Source organism: Ursus americanus, chromosome 33 (assembly GCF_024610735.1).
Source record: "Ursus americanus isolate L20-20 chromosome 33, mUrsAme1.1.p, whole genome shotgun sequence".
Lineage (NCBI taxonomy): Eukaryota > Metazoa > Chordata > Mammalia > Carnivora > Ursidae > Ursus > Ursus americanus.
The window spans coordinates 4,302,534-4,327,496 of NC_142159.1; the positions used below are offsets into that span (position 1 = coordinate 4,302,534).

The following is a 24,963-nucleotide window of genomic DNA, read 5'->3' on the forward strand; positions in this document are numbered from 1 at the left end:
ACTTCTAAAACATAAAATAGAAATGTTATCAAATAGAAAAACCCTCCCTAATTTGGACTACTTTGTGGGACAGCAGTTTGAATTAGTGCTTACAGCACAAAGAAGTTAAATCCAACTTCAGGTTCCAATGTTCAACCAAAGAAAATGAACAGGTGACTTGAGTATCTTGCCTTCTCATCAAAATATTGCAACCAGGGGAGGGAGAAATGAGGTTTAGGGCTATTTTTCAATCATTTTTACCATTACCAAAAGTTACTGGGAGAAATTCAGTCACTCTGCAAAGAACAAGGATAAAAGAAAAATGACAAGCTTACAATGAATTTAACTGTTCATATTTCGCTTAGCATCACAAGTAATAAAAGCTATGTTATTAGCAGTACGTTGTTATTTATTGTGTTTTATGGCTCTATTCCAACAATTACCTGCTTTATCAAAAAAACTGCTTTTCAACCTTGAATCCAACTCTTTATGGGGTTTATCCAACCGTTTTTCACGTTCATGATAAGTTAGGTCTCTATTTTTCTCCTTTCCAGAAAATGTCTCTTTGCTGTTTTCTCTTACTAGACTAAAATCTTTCCGTATTGACTTAAAGACAGAAACCTGATCAAACTGTTTAGGAAAGTCTTTTTTTAATTTATTTTGAATCTGTATTTCATTTTCATTGTCTGATTCATGTTGTGTGACTCTTCTCTCTACTTCCAAGCTATCATCAGTATGAATTGAAGAAACAAGATTGTCCTTTGAACTAAAATCCTGTTCATCCTCATTGTCACTACCAACGACTGGAATTCCTGCAAGATCCCCAGAGTTCAAAAAATAATCATCTTCATCCAGCAATGAATTTTCAGATCCTGTTTGATTCGGCATTCCATAAGACATGCTGTCAAGGGTAGGAGTTAGGTTGTGGTCTATATCTTCAGACATTTCTGTATCCATGATACCACCACCTTAAAAAGTAAAATACTGTTTAGACAAACGATAGTGCTAAAGATGACCACATTTAAAAGGTCTGTCTGGTACTTAACCAAATAAATAATTTTTCTTTTCAAACAAAATATAGAAAATAATAGCACAGTATTCAATTAGCACTTTGATATAGATATGACAGAAATGACTATCCTAATGTGACAGATAAGGAAACAGGGACCTAAAAGTTGATAAGCTATATGAGGTTAGAAAGGAGGCAATGTGATACAGGAAGAAAAAAAAAAAGAAAAAAAAAAAAGAGTACCAACTTCAGACATATCTGTGTTGGAATTATAGTGTGATCACTAAGGATCTATGTGATCCTGAGAAGTAAACTCTCAGGTTTCTTTATCTATCAAACAGTATAATACTCACCTTAGAGATTAATTTGTGGTGAGGATTAATCAAAGTATATATAAAAAGCCTTTTAACACAGTGACTGACACACAGAAGGGAATATAAAAGTGATAATTTTAATTATTATACTGATTATTCTGGGGCAGTGAGATTAGAACCCAGGTCTCTGATTTTAAAGTCTCACTGTCTCTGGTCTAACTCTAACAAAGACAACAGTTAATGTTTACAATGGTAAATATTTAAACATAGAGAATAAAATTTATCCAAGCCAGAATAAATTTTAAAACTATTTACTGCTTGAAACTACATGGTCACATCTCTCCCGTTCCAAAACAAAACAAAAACCCTCCCAGCCCTTATTTACCCAGCTCTCATTCACCTCTCCTTCACAGTCAAACCCTAGAAAAAAGTATACAATGGTTTGTTTCTACTTCATCTCCCAATCATTAAACATTTGCACTTAATGCAACCTGGGTCCCAACTGCACATTGGAAAGATCTTCAGTGATTTCCTAATGGTCAAATCCAATTGACTTTTTCAATCCTTATGTAGCATATCTCTCCTGGAATAAAGGCCTTTAGTTTCTAGGACAATATACTTCTTCCCACCTTTCTAAATAGTCTATTAATTTATTTCATACTACCTTTTCCTCTGTTGATGCTCTCATTATGCCAGTTTTCTTCTCATTTGATACACTCGGGACTATTTAACTCACCACTATTAGCTTTCACCTTTGCTGTGAACTTCCTAAGCACTTTAGCTTAGACCTTTCTTCCAAGATTCAGATCTCCACATCCACCTAGCTCCTCTAAGTCCCTAGGGATCTCCAACTTAGTACTTCTAAAACCAAGCTCATCATGTTCCCATCCCAAGCATACTCTTCTTATATTCCCACTACTTGATTAACAGCATCACCAAGCCAGCAGTTTGCTCACGAAAAGAGAATCGGTCCAATTCTCCTTCTCTCTGGACAAATTCTGTCAACTGTACTACTTCATGTCTTTCCAATCTGCTCCGCACGGCACCACTCCAACACTCCACATCTCTGACGTGGACATCTACATGAACATGTAGGAAGCAACCATATTGTTGCAAGCCCTATCCCTAAACCATATTAACTGATCCATGAGCAAGCAAACAGGACCTAATAAAAACAGAATGAAGCAAAGACAAAATAAAATATTCATGGTACCAACAGCCTGTTTTTATTTGTTCCTGAAGCCCCAATGAACCTCTTCACGAGGCCGGCTCTTCAAATCACTCTTTGGATTCCATGATCCAGGATAAATTCTTCTTTTTAAGTTGATTTGAGTTGGATTACTTAAAGTCAAGTCCAAACTGATACAAAGTCCAAATAAAAACATTCCTCAAGTTGCCCTCCTCCATAAAGACACCAAATTATCTTTCTAAACCACAAATCATTCTGTATTATATCTTCCCCTTGAAATCCTTCAACAGTTTCCCACTGCCTAAAGTATGCATTCATTTATCACATATTTATTAGGAAACTACTCTGGTAAGAACTGCACTAAATTCTAGGGATGAAATGATTAAAAGATAGCTATGGTCCCCCCACCCCCGAACTAGAAAGAGAGAGGAAATAATAAAACTAGAAAATTATAATTTTACTTAAATAATAATCAAACAGCAGATGCTAAATTCTGAGGAATGTCTACAACTTACTTTCACATATATACCACAGAGGGCAGCAGGGAGGGATGAGAGAGCATGCACAGCATTATAGATATTAAATGTACTATTCTTTCAATTACTCTATTTACTTGAAAATTCTCATAGTAAAAAAGAATTAGGGAAAAATATAAATACAGAAGTAGGGTGTTAAAACACACACATACATATGGTGTGATAAATCCACCAGACTGTAAGCAACTAAAGGCCAGGGTTATTAGAGCCTTCTCAAGACAACACTTTACCCTTAATAGCAGACCACATAGCACATGCTCAGTAACTGTTCATGATGCAAGAATATGCATTTCATGTGGTCAGCAGCTTAATCTAAATTCTGGTAGTATACGAGAAGTCAACAGTAAAAAGTAATATTGCAAGCAACTTTCAAAATCACTACATTTAAATTCAGGATATGCTATTGGGACAAAAGGGTACTACTTGGAAAAAGTGTATCCTTAACTCCTGTCAAAATAATCTCCAGATTTATTTAAGGTTTAAACATAAAAAATAAGGGGGGCCTGGGTGTCTCAGTCGGTTAAGCATCTGCCTTCAGCTCAAGTCATGATCCTAGGGTCCTGGGATCGAGTCCCACGTCAGGCTCCCTGCTCAGCAGGGAGTCTGCTTCTCCCTCTCCTTCTGCCCCCTCCACTTGTGCTCTCTCGTGCGTGCTCTCTCTTGCGCTAATAAATAAAATCTTTTAAAAAACATAAAAAATTGGGGCGCCTGGGTGGCGCAGTCGTTAAGCGTCTGCCTTCGGCTCAGGGCGTGACCCGGCGTTCTGGGATCGAGCCCCACATCAGGCTTCTCTGCTGGGAGCCTGCTTCTTCCTCTCCCACTCCCCCTGCTTGTGTTCCCTCTCTCTCTGGCTGCCTCTCTCTGTCAAATAAATAAATAAAATCTTTAAAATTAAAAAAAAACATAAAAATAAAATACTAATATAAAAAAACATGGAAAATTATTTTAAGTCTTAAACTGAGGAAAAGCCTTTCTAAAAATGACACAAAATCTAGAATAAAAAACTAATTTATTGAGTAAAACAGTAACATATCAAATGTGACTAAAAAAATCCTAGGGGTGCCTGGGTGGCTCAGTCAGTTGAGAGTCCAACTCTTGATTTCAGCTCGAGTCATGACCTCAGGGTCATGGGATCGAGCCCCACGTTAGGCTCCAACCTCAGCTTCCCTCTCTCTCTCTCCCTCTCCCCCTCCTCCCACTCATGTACCACTCATGCACTCTCTTGTTTTCTAAAATAAATAAATCCTAAAACAACAACAACAACAAAAAACCTAAGGAGAAGAAAACACAAAGCAAACCAAAAGATTAAAGATAAACTTGTTGAAAAGATTTTATCGTATATTCTATGAGAAAGGGTCATTTCTCTAATGAATAAAAGATTAAGATTCTTATACCTCAATAAAAATACAAACCACCAAATACACATATAAAAGAAAGGATTTGAGCGAACATTTCACAGGAAAGGAAACATGAAGAATGAGCTTTGCTCATAAGTGAAATGCAGTTAAATAATTCAGTAAGATACCATGTTCACATAGCAGTTTGGTAATGACAAAAGGTTTTGATAACAGCCTGGCAGCTATGATATAGGCCAAAGCTGCCAGACTTTGGCCCAAAGCCAAAAAATATATACAAAGAAGAGTTTGTGACATAGACCATATGTGAGCTGCAAAGCCTAAAATATTTACTATCTGGCCCTTGAAAGAAAAAAAGTTTGCCAACTGCTACAGTCAAATACTATTGGTAGGAGTATAAACTAGTACAATTCTAATAAAGAACCAGGTGATATCTATGATACTTTAAATACACATTCCTTTGAGCCAGCATTTCAACTTCTAAGATTTTATCCTACAGATATAATCTTTATTCACTTTTTAATTCCAGTACAGTTAACAGTGTTTTATTAGTCCTATAGATACAATCTTGCAAGAGAACTATGAAAAAGAACGTGTATAGCAGCAAAGACTAGAAACAGTATTCATCAATGAGGCTAAATTAATTACAGTACATACCTAAATATTATATTATGTGGTCATAAAACAGAATGAGATAGCTTTATATGAGTTTCCCAGGTTAATTAAGTAAAAATATCTAAGTGACAAATAATATAGATAGATAGATAGATAAGGCTATCACTGATATATTTTTTTAAAATTTATGTGTATATTAATTATTTATACATTAAAAATATCTTCCATTGATTTTCTATTAATATCATAACTGGGTAGCTAGAAGACAGAAACACCAACTTTTCAAAGCACATCTTTTCTATCTTTTGAGTTTTGAAGCACATGGTCTATCATTTATTGAAAACAAAATTTTATCCTTATTTGAAAAGGCACTTGAGATTTAAAGCTTCTTCAGAGACAGCAATTTCTAACAAAGCATCTAATTTGAATTTGAAATTTTGCTAGTTATCACACAAGAAATCTGTAGGCTGAACATCTTAATGAGGTTAAAACGTAAGTACTAGTTATATTAAGATGTGTAATTAACTGGACAAGAATTCTACCCATTCTCGAGGCCCAAATAATCAAACATAAGAAATAGCTTCTGTTTTTCAGAGCCTAAATCTATAGAACAAAACACGACACGACATTTATTTGGAGATCACAGAAGCTAGTGAAACACTTGTAAGCATAAATTTCTCATGGAAGACTCCTAGCTGTTAGACACTGTGAACATGCTTGGCATATGTGAGGAAAAGCAAGGACCATATGGCTGGAACTGAATGAGTGAGAGGAAGAGTGCTAAAAAATGAGAAGAGAGAAAAAAACAGAGGATAGGTCTATTACGAATTTGCGGACCACAAGAAAAAAATGCAATATATTCAAATGTGAAAGATCCTGAAGAGGGATTAACATGATTTATATTTTACAAGGATCACCCAACTTCTGTATGACTTTCTTAAGGCTGTTAAACGTTACAGGGAATGAAGAATGGAAGCAGGACAACAGTCAGGAGACTACCGCAATAATCCAAGGAAAAATTGGAGGCTAAGACGAGAATAGTAATGGTGAATGTTGGGAGAAACAGTCAGATTTGGGTATGTTTTAAAGGTTAGTGGCATTTCCCGATATATAAGAAGCTGGGTATGAAAGAAGCAAAGATTAACACAACAAGGTATCATTTCTTGAGATGGGAACACTAACGGAGGAACAAACAGGAAAGGGATAACTTGGGTCTTGGTCCTGTTAATTTTAAGAACTTTATTAAATCTTCAACTGGAGATACATTAAAAAGAGGAGTTAAAAGAAGCGACTCTTGCCAAGCAATGACATATATATCTGGGAATCAATGAAGAGATGGTACTTAAAATTAATGGGATTAGATGAGAACACCTGGCAAATTTATTTACTATGGATGGAAAAGAGCTAAAGAGTCCTCTTCAACATTTGGAAATTTGCTAGAAAGGAAGGAATCAGGAAAAGGAACTACAATGCAACAGCCAATGAGGCAAGAGGAAAACTAGGTGACTGCTGTCAAAGAAGGAAAGTGAAGGAAGTATTTCAACAAGAAAGGACTGGCCAACCATAACAAAAGCTGCTGAGGTAACACATAAAATGAAGAATTGGGAATGATTATTAATATTGGTAAAGCGGAAATGAACTTCTAACTTGACAGAGCTTTATCAGTGGAAAATGAGTGTACAACTGAAGTGGGGTGATCCCAACAGAGACAGCGAAGACAGAAGTGGGGAACCTTAAGTACAGACAATTCTCCAAAAGAATTTTGCTCTAAATTAAAGAAAATAAGCAGAAACTGATTATAATCTGCAGTGAAGACTTTTTCTGACTTTGTATTTTTGGTTTTTTTTCCTTGTTATTTTTTTACTTTCTGGTGAGTTGCTGGTTTTGTTTTGTTTTTTAAGATGGAGAATATTACAGCTTGCAGTATGCTCATGGGAATGATCCAATAAGAGGGAATAACTAATGAGTTCAGAAGGAGAATCCACGTGCAACAGGGGATGTGATCAGTACATAAACTTCCTTTGTAAAAGAATGAAAGGAGTACATGTGTTAAATGCAAGTAAGTTGTAAGACTTTGTAAAAGGAGAATGAAAGTTATTTTAAGCAATTTAAGTACAATATTGTTGTTTGATACTGCAAGTAAATTTCATGATGTCAGGTCAGCTTTTACTCCTGGTCTTCCTGTTTAGTCTTTGCTTTAAGAGGCATACTGATATTTCTACACTATACCTAAGAACCAATGTACCTTGAAAACGAACATACAAACACCAACTAAGAAATCCAATAACACATAAGTGAACATGGCAAATGGGCTGTTGTTTTCATTGCCAATATGTTACTTGATGCCTTCATACATTTTTGCTTTTAATCAAAGCATAATTTTCAGAAATAAAGTAATACTAATTGTAATTCTAACTTTAGAAATCATGGTTCTCTAACAATTCTGAGGTTGCTTTCTCTTTTACATATATATAAAAAAAGAAAGAATCAAAAGAAAACTCTGAAGAATGTAAAACAAGTAACAATAAGCATAAAACGAGGTAATTTTGGTTCATTTTAAATAAAAGGTCAAATTAGCATTTTGTCACTGAGATATTTCTAAGAGATGATTGTTAATAAAATACAATTTCCTCAATAATAAAAGCTTCATTGAACTGTAAGATCAAGAATGTAGTTTAATAGTTAAAATCCAATAAAGCCAGGAATCATTAAAAAATGAAACATTTTTATTTGGGATATATAAAGGCACATTGGCCAATCATTTGATCATCAATCAAGACTTGCAAAAGGTGGGGGCGCCTGGGTGGCTCAGTCATTAAGCATCTGCCTTCAGCTCAGGGCGTGATCCCAGAGTCCTAGGATCGAGCCCCACATCGGGCTCCTCCGCTGGGAGCCTGCTTCTTCCTCTCCCACTCCACCTGCCTGTGTTCCCTCTCTCGCTGGCTGTCTCTCAGTCAAATAAATAAATAAATGTTAAAAAAAAAAAAAAAAAAAGACTTGCAAAAGGTGCGTACTAATTTGAGTTCTTTCTTTCAAGTCCCACCCATAATGCGAAGTTCATGATTGCAATTTTGGCTTCTTTAGAGTGGAATGACAAAATAAAGACACTTGCACCTCCATGTTTTTACTGACTTACCTACTAAGTTTTTCTAAAGCATTCAAATTATTCACAGAAACAACTTGCTTTTCAGAGTAAATTTCATTAGTGTAAAAACAATTAAAATCATACCATTACAAGTACTACTAAAAAAATGGGTTTGGAAACAACTGACTCTTGGTAAACATGCAATTCATCAACAGCTGAATTTATGTGGCTTTGTCTGAAACTACTAGCTGCTTTTCAACAGTCATTTTAGCTCCTGCCCTTATTGACAGACCCTGATTTTCATTAGGGCACACTTACAGTAATAGAAAAGAATGGTAAATCATACATATGATCCTAAGCTGAAAACCAATCTTGGCTATTAATAAGCTGGTAATTAATAAAAAATTTTTCATGGAAATGGGATAATAATTAGAATACAACAATCCAGTGTTCTTTCAACCTGCAGGTATTGCCCATTAGTGAACCAGGGCCAGGAAATTGTTTTTTAATAGGCTAGAATAGAAGAGGCACCTGACTGGCTCATTGAGTGGAGCATGTGACTCTTGATCTCAGGGTTGTGAGTTCAAGCCCAGTGTTGGGCATGGAGATTACTTAAAAAAAAAAAAAAAAAGCTAGAATAGAAAACAAACTGCATCATTCAGAGTGACAGCAAGTAATACTATAAAAAAAATGCTTGTACACACGTAGGTCTCCAGGTAAAATATATTTCTATCAGTGTTTCAAGGTTAAAATAAATAACTGGAAATGGATGTTAACTTACTGTAATCGTTTTACAATACATACATAGAGCAAAGCAATATGTTGTACATCTAAACTAATGCAATGTTCTATGTAAATTTTATCTCACTTCAAGGAATTTAAAAACAAAACAAAAACAAGCACCCCTAGATAATTTTGCTTCTAATGCACAGTAATGCTTGAGGATCACTGAGCTAAAGCAATGCTTAATCAATGATTACTGGCCATCAGAATCTCTTGGTGAGTTTATTGGAAATAGATATCTGAGTTCCACATCACCCCCCAAAGACTCTGGTTCTGTAGGTCAAGGATGAGAGCCAGAATTTGAGTTCTAACATCCTCCCAGGTGATGCTACTATTGCTGATCCAGAGACCACACTTTGAGTAACACGCTCTACGTTTTTACAAACCAGGCATAAATAAACTATGCAGATAATAAATCACTGCACCCAGAGGTTGGTTCAATTTCTTCCACAAAACACCCCACTCACCCAGCCCATTGAATCTTCGACCAACAAAGATGAACCAATGAATGCCCTACCACACCAGACATGAACCATTTACTGAAGTCAGATCAATCACCAACAATCTATGTTAAGTCCTAATTAAGATGAACGAGTTTCCTCAAGAAGTCCTGACTAAAGATTACAGCTCTCTTTTCTTGTTTTCATTTGATCATGTGTTGTTATTGTGGAACTATTCAAGTATGCCATTGTAACCTCTACACATTCAATAAGGAGAGATAAGACTCGTAGGTAAGATTCACAGAACTTACTTTCACTAATTTTTGCTTTTATCTGTTCCCATAGGGAAAATAAATAGTTTGAAACCAGGGGAATATTCAGAACAATTTGATTTTATAACTAAAAGATTTTATTACTAAAAGGTGACCAACAAATGCTGACACTTGAAATACCTGACAGAAATTAGTTACGTATTACCAATTTCAACAGTCTATTTTGTACACTATTAAGGTTAAAAAAATGTTATTTTAAAGCACATTATAAAACACTTTATAAAACAAATAACCATTTGTTCTTCACTGAGGACAACGAAAGACAATAGGCTGCTTTTTTGAATGTTCATTGATATTTATAGTGCTTTAAAAGTAATGATCAAGAAAGCAGCAATATCTACAAAATTAATACATTCAGGGGTGCCTGGATGGCTCAGTCCGTTGAGTGACTCAGTTTTGATTTCGACTCAGGTCATGATCTCAGGGTAGTGAGATTGAGCCTTGCATCAGGCTCCTGCTCAACACAGAGTCCGCTAAAGATTCTTTCTCACTGCCCTCCCCATGCACTTTCTCTCTTTAAAAAAAAAAAAAAAAAAAAATCTGAGGCACCTGGGTGGCTCAGTTAAGCATCTGCCTTTGGCTCAGGTCATGATCCCAGGGTCCTGGGATTGAGCCCCCGCATCATGGTCCCTGCTCAGCAGGGAATCTGCTTCTCCCTCTCCCTCTGCCTTCCACTCCCCCTGCTTATTGCTGTCAAATAAATAAATAAAATAAAATAAAAAAGTTGATACATTCAGTATGTACCTAAAAACTGTCCAAGACTTATTAAAATTAAAACACACCACTGTAACACAATATCATACATTTTAATGAAGTAAAACATTTATATGTTTTTATAGTATTTCAGTATTTCAGAGCATATTATTTTTGGAAGCAGAATAAAATGAAATTTAAAAAAATAATAAAAGTAAAAGTAATTTATGCCAATAGTTCCAGAAACACAAAGCCACAGTGGTATGAGGAAACAGTTCCAGCTCTGACCCAATCTATAGTTATACACTCCTGCTATTCTTCCTTCTAATTCCAAAACTTGCATATGTGGTTATATTATTTATAAAATGAAACTTTTAATTTTCAACTTCTCTCCCTTCTTGCCACACCAGAATCAGCTGACACCTCTTTCTATTGAGCTAAACAAGGATCTGTTCAGGTCCTGAACCTAATTTTTTATCCTACCCCTTACAACCAGAAAAAATTGCAATGTTAAAATCATTTTAAGAGCTATAAAACTGTACAGAGTAACTTGCACTTTTTTACCCTCAGTGACATCAGTAAAATTATAATAATTTCACTCTGTTACTCTTATGAGCTCCTTAAACACAAAATACACCAATTCTACTAATTACAAAGGAAAGAAATTCTGGCACAGGTTACAACACGGATGAACCTTGAGGATATCATGTTAAGTGAAATAAGCCAGTCATAAAAACATAAACATACTATGATTCCACTTATATGAGGTACCTGGAGTAGTCAAATTCATAGACAGAAAGAAGGGTGGGTGACACAGCTAGAGGGAGGAGGAATGGGGAGTTATTATTTAACAAGTATCGTTTCAGTTTTGCAAGATGGAAAATGTTATGGAGATTGGTTGCACAGCAATGCTAGTGTACTTAACGTTATTGAATTGTACACTTAAAAATGGCTAAGATCTAGGGGCACCTGGGTGGCTCAGTCGTTAAGCATCTGCCTTCGGCTCAGGTCATGACACCAGCATTCTGGGATCAAGTCCCGCATCGGGCTCCCTGCTCAGCGGGAAGCCTGCTTCTCCCTCTCCCACTCCCCCTGCTCGTGTTCCCTCTCTCGCTGCCTCTCTGTCAAATAAATAAATAAAATCTTAAAAAAAAAAAAAAAGGCTAAGATCTAGGTAGGGGTGCCTGGATGGCTCAGTCAGTAAAGCATCCAACTCGATTTCGGCTCAGGTGATGATCTCAGGGTTGTGAGACTGAGCCCCGCATCAGGCTCATGTGCTGGTTGTGGAGCCTGCTTAAGATTCTCTCTCTCATTCTCTTAAAAAAAAAAAAAAAAAAAAAAAAAGCTAAGAGTACATTTCAGTTTATGTGTATTTCACAAATATTTTAATAAAAAATTAATATGAAGAAAGTTGAGAGAGAGAGAACACAATATTACTAGTATCAGGAATGAAAGGTACAGTAGTGATTTCATAGAGACTAATAATAAAGTAAGAAAATACTATGAACAGGGGCACCTGGGTGGCACAATTGGTTAAGCATCTGCCTTCGGCTCAGGTAATGATCCCAGGGTCCTGGGATCGAGTCCTGCATTGGGCTCCTTGCTCAGTAGGGAGTCAGCTTCTCCCTCTGCCCCTCCCCCTGCTCATGCTCTTGCACACTCTCTCTCTCTCAAATAAATAAATAAATAAATAAATAAATAAATAAAATCTTAAAAAAATACATTATAAACAACTTAATTAAGAATAAATTTTAAAATGCTATGAACTGAATGATAATACATTTAAAAATTATTAAGAACTTTCTGGAAATACATCTGCCAGCTTAGATCTTCACTGTCCAATACAGGAAGCCACCAGCCATCTATGTCTATTTAAATTAAATTAAAACTTCAGTTCTGCACTCATGACATTTCAAATGCTCAACTGCCACAAGTAGCTAGTGGCTACTATATTTTAATAGTGTACATATAGAACATTTCTATCATCATGCAAAGTTCTATTCGACTATGCTGACTTATAGGAAATGCCTTGAAAGGTGAAAAGTGCCAAACTAGACACAGAAGAAAAAAAAAAAATCTGAATAGCACCAGACCCAAATAACTTTACTAGTAAATTAAACATTTAAAGAAATGTTAATATCCATCTTACATGAATTCTTTCAGTAAATATAAGAGAAAGTAATACTTCCTAACTAATTTTATGAGGCCAGTATTACTCTGCAACTAGAACCAAAGAAAGACATTACAAAAGGGAACTTGCAGAGCCTGGGTGGCTCAGCTGGTTAAGCATCCGACTCTTGATTTCAGCTCAGGTCATGACCTCAGCCTTGTGGGATCAAGCCCTGCAGAGGGCTCCATGATCAGCACAGAGTCTGCTTGTCCCTCTCCCTCTGCTCCTCCCCAGCTTGCAATCTCTCTCTCTCAATAATAAAATCTTATTAAAAAAAAAAAAAAGAACATTTACACCAATATCCTTCATAAAAATAGGTGCTTAAAAGACTAGCATACTTAAAATATTAGCAAAATGAATGAAAATATATGAAACAAATAATACATCATGACAAAGCAGGATTTATCCCATGAATGCAAGGTGGGTTTAGTACTGAAATAAGTCAGTCCACCACATAATACAATAAAAGAAAAAAACAACATGACAATCTCAGTAGATAAAGAGAAATTATTTGACAAAATTCAATATTCATTCATGAAAAAAATCTTTGAGCAAACTTAATAAAGAGAAGAGAAAGTCCTCAAACTGAGGGAGTAGATCTACAAAGATAATAAAGATCATATGGAAACCAGAAAAAAGAATTTTCAATCATTATAATATAATAAAAAATAGGAATACTACATTTCAAGTAAGCAAAGAAAGGATGATTATTCACTGACTTAGGAAGGAATAACTGGCTATCTCCGCGGGGGAAAGCTGTCCATAAACTGATCCACGAAAAAAATTCCAAGCAAAATATTGAAAGACAAAATACATAAAAATACAGATATATATAGATATAGATATATGGACATTAAATTTTATAAAATATGTGCAAAATCTATAGACAAAGAAGTACAAGATTATTTAGAAACTTAATAATCTAGAAATTATTTAGAAATTTAGAGAAGACCTAAATAAGAAGACTGAATATATTTAAGATGTCAATTCTTCCCCAAATTAATCTATAGATAATGCAATTCCAATCAAAGTCCCAGTGGCTCATCTGTATAAACTCATACGTTAATTCTAAAATATATATGTAAATGCAAAGGACTTCTACAGACAAAACAATGTTTAAGAATAAAGCTGGAATGGGGCACCAAGCACCAAGGTAAATCAAAAAGAATAATCTTTTTCAATAAATGGTGCTGACTCAACTAGACATCCACACACAAAAATTATATATTTGACTCTTATATTATACTATACACAAAAACTAAGTTGAAGTGGATGACGAGCCTAATTATAAAAGCTAAGGCTAAAACCATCAAGTTTCTAAGGAAAAAAAAGTATAAATATTCATGATCTTGGGATAGGTTTCTTAGAACACAAAGAACACAGACCACCAAAATAATCTAATAATAATAAAGTGAGGGACTTTCATCAAAATTAAAAACTGTGCTTTTTAAGGACACCTCTGAGATCATGAAAAGCCAAGCCACAAAATGGATGGATGGATATGAAGAAATATATAAACAAATATAGATAGAAGGAGATCTATTTCAATCTATTGATCTATACAACAGGAGACTTGCATCCAAAATATATAAGAATCCTTACAACCTAATAACAAAAAGACAAACAACCAAACTTAAAAATGGGCAATGATTTGAACGGACACTTCACAAAAGAACATTTAAGAATGACCAATACACACACTAAAAAGATGTGCCACGTCCTTCCCACTAAATTGCCTCAAATTCAAAAGACAAAAAGACCACTTAAATGAAATGGACAAACTCCTTGAAAAATAAAACTCACCAGAACTGACAAAAGATGAAACATAAAAAAAGAAAAACTTCATATTCTATTCGAAAATTTTAATTCATAACTTAAAATCTCACACCAAGAAATCTCCAAGCCTAAATGATTTCACTGGTGAATTCTAGAAAACATTTAATAAAGCTGTAACTCCAAGTGTAAACAAACTTTATCCATTTTAACAAACTATTAACAAATAGAATCCAGGGATATATAAATACCAATATTCTTCAGCCATTCCACAAGGTAAACTGTGAATATATAAAAAACATGTAGGGTGCCTGAGTGGCTCAGTCAGTTAAGCGTCTGCCTTTGGTTCAGGTCATGATCCTGGGGTCCTGGGATCGAGTCCTGCATCAGGCTCTCTGCTCAGCAGGAAGCCTGCTTCTTCCTCTCCCTTTGCTCCTCCTGCCAGTTCATGCTTTCTCTCTTGAATAAATAAATAAAACCTTTTAAAAAAATGTAATGTAGCCTAAGCCTATGTGACAGAAACTAACAACAATTAGCCCTAAATAACAAAATATGAGAACTAATTGGATTCATAGATTAATCAATGATGACAACTATCATCATTATCATTTAATGTAATCCTACAAATTTCAGCAAAAATAGTAAATTATATAATTTGAGCAGTCACTGGGAAAAAGCAAAGTATTTTTAGTTGATATGGTTTCATGCAGATAACTACAGACTCAAATTTTAAAAGACTACTAGATTTAGGGCTGCCTGGGTGGTGCAGTTGGCTAAGCAGCCAACTCTTGGTTTCTGCTAAGGTCATGATCGCAGGGTCATGTGATGGGAGACCCATTTCGGGCTCAGTGCTAGGCACAGAGAGATTAGATTCTCTCTCTCCCTCTTCCTCTAATCCCCCTCCCTTTAAAAAATAAAATACAAAAGATGGGGCGCCTGGGTGGCTTAGTTGGTGAAGCATCCCACTCTTGGTCTCAGCTCAGGTCTTGATCTCAGGGTCATGAATCAGGCCCCTCCTTGGGCTCCACAATGGGCATGGAGCTTACTTTAAAAAATAAATAAATAAAATAAAATAAACGAAAGATAAAATTAAGGCAATGGCTTAACATTAGCAGATAAATGTCTAATGTCTATACCCAAAAGCCAATACATATATAGTAATAATACAGTAATAAAAAAAATATTTCTTATAATAATACATAAAAATAAAACCAAAGCCACTGATATAGAAATAAATATTAATATTTAGCAATATGTAATTTTGTAAATATATAAATATTAACAGAATTTTAAACAATTTCCAAAAGAAGATTCCCACATATATTTCTAGAAGTTAAATGTATCTCAGTGCCAATTCAGTTCAGTGACAAAAACATCAACTATTTAGATGAAAAGATGAAATTTAATATGCGGTAGCATAAGCTACTCATCTGAAAAAAAAAGTTAACCCTAATCTTATTCTACATCCAAAAATATATTTCAAATTAAGACTTACATGCTAAAACATAAAAAGCTTACAAGATAATTCTTTATAGATGAAAAAATGTTACTGAAAGCATTAAAGATTTAAATACATGTAAAGACATACCAAGTTCACAGACAGAAGATTCAGTATTACATACATACAAATTCTCTGTTGATTTATAGACTCAGGAAAATTCCAATCAATTCCCAACAAGATTTTGTTGTTATTTTATTTTGTTATTTTATTTTGTTTTGTTAAAGATATTTGTTAAAATATCTATTTTATGGGGGCGCCTGGGTGGCACAGCGGTTAAACGTCTGCCTTCAGTTCAGGGCGTGATCCCGGCGTTGTGGGATCGAGCCCCACATCGGGCTCCTCTGCTATGAGCCTGCTTCTTCCTCTCCCACTCCCCCTGCTTGTGTTCCCTCTCTTGCTGGCTGTCTCTATCTCTGTTGGATAAATAAATTAAAAATCTTTAAAAAAACAAAAATATCTATTTTATTTGTTAATAAAATATATTTTTTATTTTGTTTTGTTATTTTAATTTGTTAATATTTGTTAAATATCGTAAAACAATATTTTGTTAAGAACTTGGCAAAATATTTCTAAAATGAACACTGGCAAGAATAGCCAAAATATTCCTAAAGGACAATTTTCTGGGATGGGAATTATTAGATTATCAAGACTTATTATACATCAACTTAATTTAGAACAACATGGTACTGGCCCAAAAATAAACAAATAGCCTAACTGAAAATGTGGGAAAAAGCCGGGATACACTATAGATTAGGTTGGCAGATGACCAGGAAAAGGAAAATACTACTTGATAAATGGTGTGAGACAATTTGTTAGCATTATGAAAAAAACAAAATAAGATCTCTAACCCTCCTATATAAACAATTAAATCTAAGATAATTCAAGAGCTACATGTGAAAGATAAAAACAATGAACATTTCAAGAAATAATATACAAGGTCTTTCTGATCTCAGCCTAGGTAAGATTTTCCTAAAGAAAACTTTTTTAAAAGCAAACATAAAGACTCATACATTTACTATGATTCAACTGCATTAAAATTATCTTCTGCTATGCAAAAACTTTAAAAAGACAAGTCATGAATCAGAAGTTATTTGCAATAACTGTAAGTGATGAATTTTTCTCAAGGATATTTAGAGAGCTTCTACGATTCAGTTAAGAAAAGACCAACGACCGAATAGCAAATGGGCAACAGATTTAATTAAACAGGCATTTTGCCAAAGAGGAATCAGAAATGGTTAATAAACACAAAAAAATTCAACCAAATTATTAATCAAGGAAATGAAAATTTTTTAAAAATATTAATTCCATGTTATACCTACCATATTAACAAAATTTAAAAGTCTGATAATATCACGTGTTGGCCAGATGCACAGTGAAAAAAACTAACCACAATGGTATAAGTGTAAACCGATGAACTACTTAAGAAAATAAATTTTGCATTTCTGATAAAGCTGAGAATATACACAATATACACAGCCTAGGCCTGAGCAATCACCTTCCGATATATACTCCAGAGCAAGGGTAAATAAACTATGTCTGCATGCCAAATCCAGAAGCCACCTGTTTTTGGGGGAAGTATTTTTGTACAACCTATGAGCTAAGAATGCTTCTCACATTTTTAAATGGTTAAAAAAAAAAAAAAAAAAACCACCAAAAGAAAAACATCTCCTGACACATGGAAAATTATATGAGATTCAAAATTCTGTGTCCACAGTTTTATTGGAAACAAACACATTAACTCCTTTACATACCTGCTGTGAATGTACAGTTGAGTTGTTGCAATAGCAACAGTATAACCTATGACTACACTGAGACACAGGTTATGCTTCCATCACAGCAAATATACTGCAGTGGTAACAATGAGCCCTGTAACATTTTCTGCTACACTCATGGAGTAGAGTGGAAGTAACAAGACCTTTCAATATCAGAAACAAAGAATAATAATTTTAGACCACTTGCCTAAAATAGCAATCAATGTACATCGTAAAATTTGACTTCCAGGGCCCTAAAATAAAGAAACTACATCCCAAATATTACAGGTTGGGGAATCTTTGAAGTATGTTCATATGTGAGTGGAGATCAAAGAAGCCCAACTGAAAGAACTAGACTGACTGACATTTACAAGTGTGGTTTGAACAAAAGTTCTTTTCGAAAGGGCTATTTTAAAGGTGCCTGGGTGGCTCAGTCTTAAAATACTGAATTATACACTTAAAAATAACTAAGATGGGGGGCGCCGGGGTGGCTCACTCGGTTGAGTGGCTGACTCTTGATGACTTTCGGTTTCGGCTCAGGTCATGATCTCAGGGTCCTGGGACTGAGCCCCACCTCCAGCTCTGTGCTCAGCAGGGAGCCTGCTTGAGTTCTGTCTCTCACTCTCCCTCTGCCCCTCCCGGCCACTCACACACAGGTTCCCTCTCTCTCCCCCTAAATAAATAAATAAATAAATAAATAAATCTTTAAAGAAAATAAGATGGTAAATTTTATGTGTTTTTTTACCACAACTTTTTAAAAATAAATAAAAACTGTAATGTATTTAATGAATAAATACACATCAGTGATGAATGAGAGCAACATGCAACAGTACAGTCAAGTCTCAGGAATATATAATAAAAAGAAAGTGGTAACATATACAGTATAATTCAAAAACAATACATAGTCCATAAACAAGGAAAACTAAAGAATATCTTGATTAATAATGCAGAGGTGGTAAAAAGTATAAAGAAAAGCAAGGGAATAAGCAAAATCCAGGATAACAGCTATTTGGAAAAAATAAAATGGGACTAAGGGATTGGCATGAAAGGCATGATAATGCACATTTTTCAAAAGCTGGGTGGTGAAGCCAAGGGTTTTTATTTTTTTTATTTTTTATTTTTTTTAAGATTTTATTTATTTATTCGACAGAGAGAGAGACAGCCAGCGAGAGAGGGAACACAAGCAGGGGGAGTGGGAGAGGAAGAAACAGGCTCATAGCGGAGGAGCCTGATGTGGGCTCGATCCCAGAACGCCAGGATCACGCCCTGAGCCGAAGGCAGACGCTTAACCGCTGTGCCACCCAGGCGCCCCGAGGGGTTTTTATTTTTAATACAGATCACATGTTATAAACATTTCTGTATTTAATATTTTATAAAAATATTTTCTAAATACTCCAAGAAACTAGGATAGCATATATTCAAAGGGTAAGGAAAACTTTTTTAACTAAAACTAAAAACTGTGGGTAAAAAGATCACATTTTTCTTTTATATTAAAAACATCTCTTTAGGGGCACCTGGGTGGCTCAGTCCGCTGAGAGGCTGCCTTTGGCTCAAATCATGATCCCAGGGTCCTGGGATCAAGTCCTGCATCCGACTCCCTGCTGGGGGCAGGGGGAGTCTGCTTCTCTTTCTACTCCCTACCCCCTGCTTGTGTTCTTTCTCTCTTTTGCAGGCTCTTTCTCTTAATTAATTAATTAGTTCATTAAAATCTTTTAGAAACCCACAACATTTGTTTAAGAAAAGATGACACAAAAGGAAACAAAACAAAGGAAATAAAAAACCGCTACTCCATTATTAAAAGAACTTTAGGTCACGTATTCTAAAAGTTAAACTTTCTATCTTTTTAAATGTATACCCGAATCTTCTTTCAGATTGATCCTTTTCCATGCCTACCATTACTCACCTTAACAACTCCTATTACAGTATTAAAAAAGCCTGAAGCACCTGGGTGGCTCAGTCAGTTAAGTGTCTGACTTGATTTCAGCTCAGGTCATGACGCATGTCGGGGCTCCATGCTCAGGGTGGAGTCTGCTTGAGAATCCCTCACTCCCTCTCCCTTTGCCCCTCCCCCTGCTTGCGTGTGCACGTGTGTGTGCTCTCTCTAAATACATACATAAAATCTTTTAAAAAAATAAAACTTAGGGCTGCCTGGGTGGCTCAGTCGTTTGGGCATCTGCCTTTGGCTCAGGTCACGATCCTGGGGCCCTGGGGATCAAGTCCCACATCAGGCTCCTTGCTCAGCAAAGAGTTCACTTCTCCCTCTGCCTGCTGCTCCCCCTGTTTTTCTCTCTCTCTCTGACAAATAAAATCTTAAAAAAAAAAAAAAAAAGAATATTTTAAAAACTAAAATTGAGGGGCGCCTGGGTGGCACAGTGGTTAAGCGTCTGCCTTCGGCTCAGGGCGTGATCCTGACATTATGGGATCGAGCCCCACATCAGGCTCCTCTGCTATGAGCCTGCTTCTTCCTCTCCCACTCCTCCTGCTTGTGTTCCCTCTCTTGCTGGCTGTCTCTATCTCTGTCGAATAAATAAAATCTTTAAAAAAAAAAAAAAAAACTAAAATTGAAAAAGCCTACAAACTGTCCTGAAAAAACTTTAAGAAATGGGCAAAGGGTATTTATTTCACAAATATTTATAATTAGACAATACAGAGGAGACAGGCCAAATGCTGAACTTATTAAAAACTGCTTAAATTCAAATTCAATAAGACTTAAGAAAACGCAGAATAAAGTTAACACTATGCTATTCCATATCCATCAGATTGCCAAACCTAAAAAAGAGCTACAATATACGTTAATGGGATGAGGGGGTGTTCTTATACATTTCTGATGGAAATGTAAGGCATTCAAGTTTTAAAAAGCAGGCTAGCAACATCTATTAAAATTACACATACCCTTTACTGAACAATACCCACTCCTTGTAATCTATGTATACAAGTAAAACTACTAATATATAAGGACATTCTTTTTTTTTTTTTTAAATCCATATAAGGACATTCTTAAGGGATTTTTAATGCATCATTGTTTCTCATGATAAAAAAACGAAAATAATATCAATGCCTAACAGGGCAAAAGATAACTTGTACATCAAAACTATGGGATATTATACTGTAAGAGTTGGAGCTATCCCAGTTGCGGCAGAAGGATATCATGAAGTACTTCTGAATGAGAGAAGCTAGGTAGAAAAATCTATGTATATAATGATCCCACCTGTTGAACAAAAAATAAAAAATCTTCAAAACCCTTACATATATATATCTGTATACATTTATGCATTTAATGATTTTAGAAGCACTGGAGAAAAACATGGAAGACTACCTACAAAGGTGTAGGTGGAGTTGGGGGATAGGGACGATAATATGGAAAGGAAAGACTAGAGCACCTGGGTGGCTCAGTCGATTAAGCATCCTGCGTTCGGCTCAGGTCAAGATCCCAGGGTCCTGGGATGGAGCACCCCATCAGGCTCCCTGCTCAGTGGGGCATCTGCTTCTTCCTCTCCCTCTGCCCCTCCCTTCCACTTGTGCTCTCTTTCGTGCTCTCTCTCTCAAATAAAATAAATATTTTTTAAAAGAAGCATTAAAAAAAAAAAGGAAAGACTAAGTCAAAAGAAAAGATAAAACGTTATTTGTAAAAAATAATATATGATCAGATTCATCAATCTGTTTCTGTGTTACAGGAAGTAGTTAATGTTATGAAGATCCAAACACACACCTAAAGGATGAATTTTTTTAAAGCCATCTTCTGATATATATAATAAAATATCCTATGACAGAATTATATGCTGTGAAGGCAGACTGTATTTTCCAAATATGGCTGCAACAGCATCTCCCACCTACACAGCTTTCTACAATGTGACTTCGACCCTTCTATCAAGACGTGAGGTCTGAATATCCTTTTCTCCTCAATCTGAGCAGGCTTGTGACTGACTCCCACATAGCCAAAAGAATGTGGTAAAAGTGATACTGTGTTACTTTTGAAGGTAGGTCAGAAAAGATGCAGCTTCTGCCTTATTCACTGAATTACTCTTGTTTGGAGCCTGAGCCACCACCAAAAAGTCTGACTACCCTGAGGCTGCCATGCTATGAGTAGGCAAGGCAACAGGGAGGGCATGTACAGGCGCTCAAGCTGGCAGTCCCAGTTTTTGTGCCCTCCAAGCCCAGACTAGACATGAATGAATGAACTTTCAGATTATTCCAAGACCACTAAAGATCAGGAAAGCTAGTTACCTCTCACTATGCAGTCTAAAAAAATTGTTATCTCTCAAAAATATTAACAAACTAATTCCAAACAGAAAGAAGGTACTCATAATTCCTACTAATGGAAGTTACCTTAAAAAAGAAAACAAAAAAAAAAAAAAAAAGAAAGAAATGAGTATTCTCCTTGACTCAGTAACTCTAGAGATAAAAAAATTTATCCTTCATAAGAATATAAACATCCTTCGACGATTCATCAGTTCTATTCTTAGAATTTATTCTACAGAAAAGGATATACTCCCTTTGTCTATTTCAACAAGTAGACAAAAATGTGTATAGCAATACATATTCAATGTTGTTTCTAATAATGAAGAACTGGAAATAATATACACATATATAAAAGAGTAGGTTGGTTAATTTATAATACAGCCATACAATAAATTACCAAGTAGCCATCAGAAAGGATGGAATAGGTCAAAATCCATTGACATAGAAAGACGCTTAGGCAGTTGAATGAAAAAAGCCAAGAACAGTACCCAATGATCCCTACAGACATACAAAAATCCCCATCCATCATACACAGATCTATATATATTCACAGAAAAAAAGTCTGGAAAGATATATATTAAACTTTTAAACTGATTATTTTTACAGAATAATAAAGACAAAGGCTTTCATTTTCTGCTTTTTTCATTTTTGTTTTGTAAAATTGAATGTATTACTTTTATAATCCTAAGAAACAAAGTTGGTTTTTTTTAAGAGAATCATGTAACACAGAAAGAACATAAACAGAAAATTAAGAGACCCTGTAAACAAAGTAGAAACCTTTACTGAATAGTAAGTATAAGCTTCTGCATGATTCATACATACACAAATGTGGCTATATTTCAACATTAGTAACTGTGAAAATAAAATATTTACTTAAAGTAAAACTCTTACAATTAAGATTAACTTGCTGAAGATACTAACAGATGAGATCTAAACTAAATCAAATTGTACCATCACATTAATAGGCCCTAACTAAACACTGTTACAGATAAATGCTATAACTAGATTCAATTATTATCTATCTAAAGACATAACTGGTTTTTTTCTAAAGTGGTACTTACAGTTCTCTACAATTTCATCAAAAACTGCACCAGTTTTCTGCTCAAACTGAAAAAGCAAAAAAGGAAAGAGAAAAATAACATTATTGTCACATTCTATCATACTTCCTGGCATCCCTCCTTACTCTCCCAAAAGCTATAATGTTCAACCCAAAGTATACAAATTCACGACATGAACAAAACACTGCCAAATAGAGCAAAATATAATTTAGAACTAATGAAAGAAATCCTCACCTGAAAACCCCCAAACCAAAAACAGATACACACCCTAAATAAAAAACTTATTTTTAAATCACTTTTAAGTCACAAGATACATACGGTCGTGTACACTTATAATAATAATAAAGACAGCCACACTTTTGGAGAACTTACTAACATGTACTGGTAACTATATAAAAGTTCTAATCGAAATTAAACAGAACAATCAGCATCAAATAGGTTTTGCTTTTAGCCAGCAATCTGCTGCTCTTCAAATGACATCAGCCATGTTACAGGGATGGTTCCTATTTCAGTATATTAGGGCTAAGACAGCAGCAGAGCCAAGTCTGAGGTAATTTTGAATCTTTAAAACAGAGACGGAAGGGGCGGGGCTCACCCAGGGGTGGAGTGTGCAACTCCGGATCTCTGGGTTGTGAGTTTGAGCCCTATGGTGGGTGTATAGAAATTATATATATATATAAAACAAACTAACAGAGACTGGGGTGAGGGGGGAACAACAGCAAAGGCAACTCTGCCCAGAAGCTAAAGACACTCGCATGATCCACTTTAGTCTGTAAAGATCTCCTCATTTTGACAAGCGTGAGCATTCCAGCCTCTTGTTCTTCCTACTACTCATCCATGAGGCAAGAACCCAAAGAAGGCTGTTTCTTGATAAACCTTGTTCACTAAAACCCAGAGTGCGTCTCCCCATTCAAGGGAGAAACTTTTCAGAAAAAAACTGTAACTACAGAGGAAACACAACAGCTGGCTATAGTAATCAATAGTATCTGATATGTATAAATGTGAAGAGACAACCAATGATCCCAGGTTTCTGAAATTATGTGAAGAAGGCTCAAGGTGAATAAACAGAAAAACCAGTCTAGAAGGAAACAATTAATTTACAGAAAGGAAACTTCTAAGATGCAAAAAACCTAAAAACAACCATGAAAAGGAGACGAGGGAATACTTAGAAAAAGGAAAATGCCTGCAAAAATTAAAATTTTATTGGAAAGCCTAGTGATAAAGTTCTGTTTCAAAAACAAAAACAAAGTCAAAGAGCTAGAAAAGACAGCCTATATGATGGCATGGAAAGACTGAAGCAATAGGTCTAAGAGCAATCTCAAAGGCATCCCCGAAGGCGAGAATAATGGAAAGGTGAAATAATAGAAAATTTTCCTGAACAAAAAAATACAAATATTTGAGACTGAACGGGCCTACCAAATACCAAAGAGGAAATGGAAAAAAGATACATTCTAGTGAAATTTCAGAATTCCAAAAGAAAACAGCAGAGGAGTAAAAAGAATTATAGTGTAGGTGATTCATAAAATACATTTAACATAACTGAACTCAACTACATAAACATGAAAAAGAAAGAAACAGTAAAGGCCATTCCACCTACCCAACAAGTTATGCCCCAGAATAAAAGAGAAATGGGACATGTGACGCGGCAAGCCAAAAAATGAAAGTATTTGTCTGCACCAGGGAGATCCAAGTGTTTAAAGGTAAGATACATTTTGTACAATACTGCCCCTGTACACTTTGCATGCACAACCAAAGAAACCACAATTTTGCTCAATGATATAAGATAAAACATAGTAGTGTCATTATCCATGGTGACATGTCTATACTTTATGGGTAACTTATACAGGGATTTCCTAACGTAATTTGGATTATGAACCATTTCATTTTGTGAGCTGATTATGAAACCTAAGGGATAATATAATATTGTGATTTAGTCTCCTGTGTTCTGTAAGAAAGAAGAATCAGGCTGATAACACACTTCTCTGCAAGATGGAACACAAAAGATCAATGATCTTCACGTTCAAAAAGGAAAAAAAAAACTTAGACCACGCAAATGTTATTATGAAAAATATTTAACAAAATGGAAATGAAATACATTAAAATTAAAACTATACTGGACACAAGAAACAGTAGCAACTGAT

The 24,963-nt window shown here is 35.2% G+C and overlaps 1 protein-coding gene and 1 non-coding gene across 10 annotated transcripts in view; one reads left to right on the forward strand and one right to left on the reverse strand.

The window, feature by feature from the left end:
• Positions 1-24,963, reverse strand: part of ZMYM4 (zinc finger MYM-type containing 4) — a 134,720-nt gene that overhangs the window by 53,601 nt on the left and 56,156 nt on the right. For 6 of the 9 annotated variants that reach the window (XM_045782573.2, XM_087858499.1, XM_045782574.2 and 3 more), the window contains 2 exons: positions 22,826-22,871; positions 423-947 (listed from right to left, as the gene is read on the reverse strand). In XM_045782573.2, coding sequence (XP_045638529.1) covers positions 423-947; positions 22,826-22,871 — 571 coding nt within the window. Of the gene's footprint in view, positions 1-93; positions 276-422; positions 948-20,905; positions 21,065-22,825; positions 22,872-24,963 lie in introns of those variants that run through there. The other 3 variants (XM_045782577.2, XM_045782578.2, XM_087858500.1) reach the window with 3 other exon arrangements.
• LOC123782495 (small nucleolar RNA SNORA1) lies at positions 17,530-17,651 on the forward strand. Its single transcript, XR_006776989.1, has one exon. It is a non-coding gene; the product is annotated as a small nucleolar RNA SNORA1 (small nucleolar RNA).